The sequence below is a fragment of the Triticum dicoccoides genome, chromosome 4B, assembly GCF_002162155.2.
Source record: "Triticum dicoccoides isolate Atlit2015 ecotype Zavitan chromosome 4B, WEW_v2.0, whole genome shotgun sequence".
NCBI lineage: Eukaryota > Viridiplantae > Streptophyta > Magnoliopsida > Poales > Poaceae > Triticum > Triticum dicoccoides.
Window position 1 is genome coordinate 362,044,187 of NC_041387.1, and position 3,296 is coordinate 362,047,482.

The window sequence follows — 3,296 nt, forward strand, 5'->3', positions numbered from 1 at the left end:
GGATTTGGTGTGAGGGAAAAAAGATGTGGCAAAGGGGGAGGTGGTGCTTTGTGTGGGGGCCCATGACACGATGTGGCGAGTGTGGGAGCAACTGGCCCGAGATGTGGCCGGTCTGCGATTGTAAACGTTTTCCAATGAACAATAGTCATTGTCAATCTCTGTCCACGAAGGGAGGTGAGTTCGGTTATTGGATAATTTGGGTCCGGAAAATCTTTGGTTCGCAGTAATGCTTCGCCATGTTCCAAATTTCAGGCCATTCATTCAATAAGGTTATTATCTTAAATAAAACAAATGTAGTTTCGACTTCCAGTGATTGCTTTACATTCCTGATCCCTATTTCTTGATGACCACGTTACATGACATCTTTTCAGCGTATCAATTATTGGCCATACATGCTGTTACCATTTTGTCCGTTGGTTACATGTCACTACTGGTTAATCTTCTCTGTTGCTACTTGTTATTGATTCTTCAGAAGGATTGAGATTGTCCAACTCAGACAAGCTATATAATGCAAATCATCACAAAGGATTTTGTCCAGTTTGCCGCAAAGTGTTTGATGAAAAGGACATTGAGCATGTTCGTGATCTGTTGGATGCAAACACTTCTCAGCTGATGGTATGTGGTGGATATGATTCAAATACAAGTGAACCATCTAAACATTTCCAGGCATTATCAGTTTCTTATTTAGAGATAAAATCCCTTGCACTCCATCATATTTGCATCGTTGTTTTGGAATAATTAGTAAATTTATCATTTATCATAGGGATATAATTTCCTTCAGTGACTTGTTAGTTCTTACAGTTGCATGATTCTTAGTGCAGTTTATTTATTTCTAATTTATTTCATCCTTTAGAGATATGCTACACCTAAGTGGAATCCATCATAAATATCCTTTTATCCGTTCACATGTAGGCATGTTTAACAGTTGACCTGGGACTAGATGATAAAGAGTTGCTCCATTCCGAGGCAGAGAAGAAGAGGAGAGAGGAATTTGGGTCATTGTTTAATCTGCAACAAGAACGGAATGGTTTAATTGAACCAAAGAAAGACCTTGCCATACAGCCCGGAACGTATGTTCTTCTTCCTGCTAGTGAGCCAACCACAAGTGCAGGAGACAGCACCAATTCTTGGGAAGCAACCGCAAGCTCAACTTCAGAAACAGATCCACCCGGCATGGCAAACATCAGCGGCGGCAGCAAGAAGGAAAACAATTCAGGTCTTCCAAGGAGAAACCGAGCTTATGCTCCCAGAAGACAGCCTCATGGCCAACCTGCTGGAAAACAGTGACAGAGAAGCCAGCCCGATAGGCAACAGTGGCAGAAGAAAGACGCAGAAACTTGTCAATAGCATTTTTGCAGCTCTATTTTATCGAACATGTATATTGACGGAGAGTACGGTGGTCAAACAAAAGTGTGACAACTCATTAGAAAGCAGAGTGAGTTCGTGCCACTTAGTCGAAGCCACATTCTGATGCAGAGGCAGAACATGTCCCTCTCTCGCGACCCGGTAGCCAACCAGCCCCCTGCTGCCGCCGCAATGGCGTCGTTGTTCAGCCTGTTGAGCCAGTCCCAGCCCGCCTTCCTTGCCTCCCCGCCGGCCCTGGCGCCCGGGGTGGATCTTGATTTGGTGATGCCGTCGGGGCACCCTGCTCGTTGTGCGGGTGAGGTTGACATTCCTTCCGGAGATGCATCCCAAGCTGCCTTTGAGGCGCTCGCCGGCCAGTTCTTTTTGATGCCTTTTTTTTTGTCTTCTAAAATAAGCTCCCCTACCTAGTTAGCTTATTCTAGGAGCCCAATCAACTTTTTTTTAAGCTTAATGAGCTGGGTAGGGGCAACTTATTCCAGTTTATTCTAGAAGTCATCAAAAAAACTGGCCGTAAAAGCGTCCCCATTGCCGATGACAGAGCGTGACGGACAACTAAGAGGGGGCCAATTTTTCCTTAAGCTAAAAGGGCAATAATAGGTATTGGTCGGCCGGCCGTCGTGCAGCTGTCTGATTTCCCCCCTCCAAACCGTCCTATGCAACCCTCAATTTCGTCTTCCTCCTTTCTTTCTTGCCCGCACATGCGCGCGAGAAAAAAACAGAGGATCCTCGTGCTAGCTGGCCGCCTCGCACTTGTCCTTGGCCGCCCCATGCTCGTAGGCCACCTGCACTGTTCGTGCTCACCCTCGGCCGCCTTACTCGCTGCCGCCATGGTATCAATTTTTGATGCTATTTGTAGCGAAAACAAAAACATTTCAGCAAAAAAATGGTACGGTTCCAACAAAAAGATTGCGCAGTTTCAGCAAAAATGAGATGTTTTCCAGCAAAACATGGATATGCTTGTCGCAAAAATATGCATGGTTCCAGCATCGGTGGACGCTGGTTCCAGCTTTGCAACACACGGGTTGCAGCTGCAGAAAAAGAAGTTGATGCAGCAAACCAGCAAAAAATACAATAGCAGAAAAAGAAGTAAATGCAACAAAAAACCTAGCAAGTTCCAGCAACAAATAATGGTGGTTCCAGCAAAAAAACACATCGGCGGCGAGAGGTGCGTCTGTTCTCGACGCTAGTTCCACCTTTGCAATACACCGGTTGCAGCTCCGTCGACAAAAATTGCAGCAATCTGCCCAGTCGGCAGTGGCAAGACATGGCACCGGTGCTCCCCCATGGTTCCAACACCACCCTCCAATGGTTGCAACTCCATTAGGTGTGGGTTGTAGCACCGCCATCCCCGCCGTGTGTTCCCCCATCGCTGCCCATATGCATCACCATCACATCTTTCATGCCGGCCGCCTTGTGCACCATGAGTCGCAACGCTTGTGTGTACGGGGTTGTTAGCAGGGGGATCTACACGAGCTGTGGGTGACCATCATTGGTGACGAGAGAGATGAGTAGTGGGCAGCTAGGAGTGATGCGGTGGAGGGGCGCGAGGCAGCTATGTGGCTCGCTAGTGAGATTGCAGCGAGGGATTGGGGGAAAATGAGTCCACGAGTAGATAAGGTAGAGGAGATAAGAATGGTTGGAAGGGAGAGTTGGCGCATGGGCCCTGGTAGGCATGTGGCTGCGTGGGGATGTTTCCTTGAGCGAGCGAGTTGAGCATGTGGCTGCGTGGGGATGTTTCCTTGATCGAGCGAGTCGAGGTGACCGGCCCAATGCGGACCGGCTCGCAACGTTGTACAAACTAAAATCAAAATATACGTGAAAACACGTGTGATTAATATAGTACTCACTGTAATAGAATATATCCGCATGCCGAATAAGAAAACTGAATTTATGGCAATCGAAATTACAGTAAAGAGTTTTGCTCATGCCCG

At 47.2% G+C, this 3,296-nt stretch overlaps 1 protein-coding gene and 1 long non-coding RNA gene across 2 annotated transcripts in view; one reads left to right on the forward strand and one right to left on the reverse strand.

Moving 5' to 3' along the window:
- Window positions 1–1,432, forward strand: part of LOC119296158 (E3 ubiquitin-protein ligase RNF25-like) — a 57,175-nt gene extending 55,743 nt beyond the window's left edge. Inside the window, exons 6-7 of the mRNA XM_037574545.1 lie at window positions 473–615; window positions 913–1,432. Of these exons, the coding sequence (XP_037430442.1) occupies window positions 473–615; window positions 913–1,287 (518 nt within the window). The 3' untranslated portion in view covers window positions 1,288–1,432. The remainder of the gene's footprint in view (window positions 1–472; window positions 616–912) is intronic.
- Window positions 1,364–3,075, reverse strand: LOC119296159. Its single transcript, XR_005144943.1, has 2 exons — window positions 2,559–3,075; window positions 1,364–2,211 (listed from the first exon to the last, which is right to left on the reverse strand). It is a non-coding gene; the product is annotated as an uncharacterized LOC119296159 (long non-coding RNA).
- Window positions 3,076–3,296: the final 221 nt, after the last annotated feature.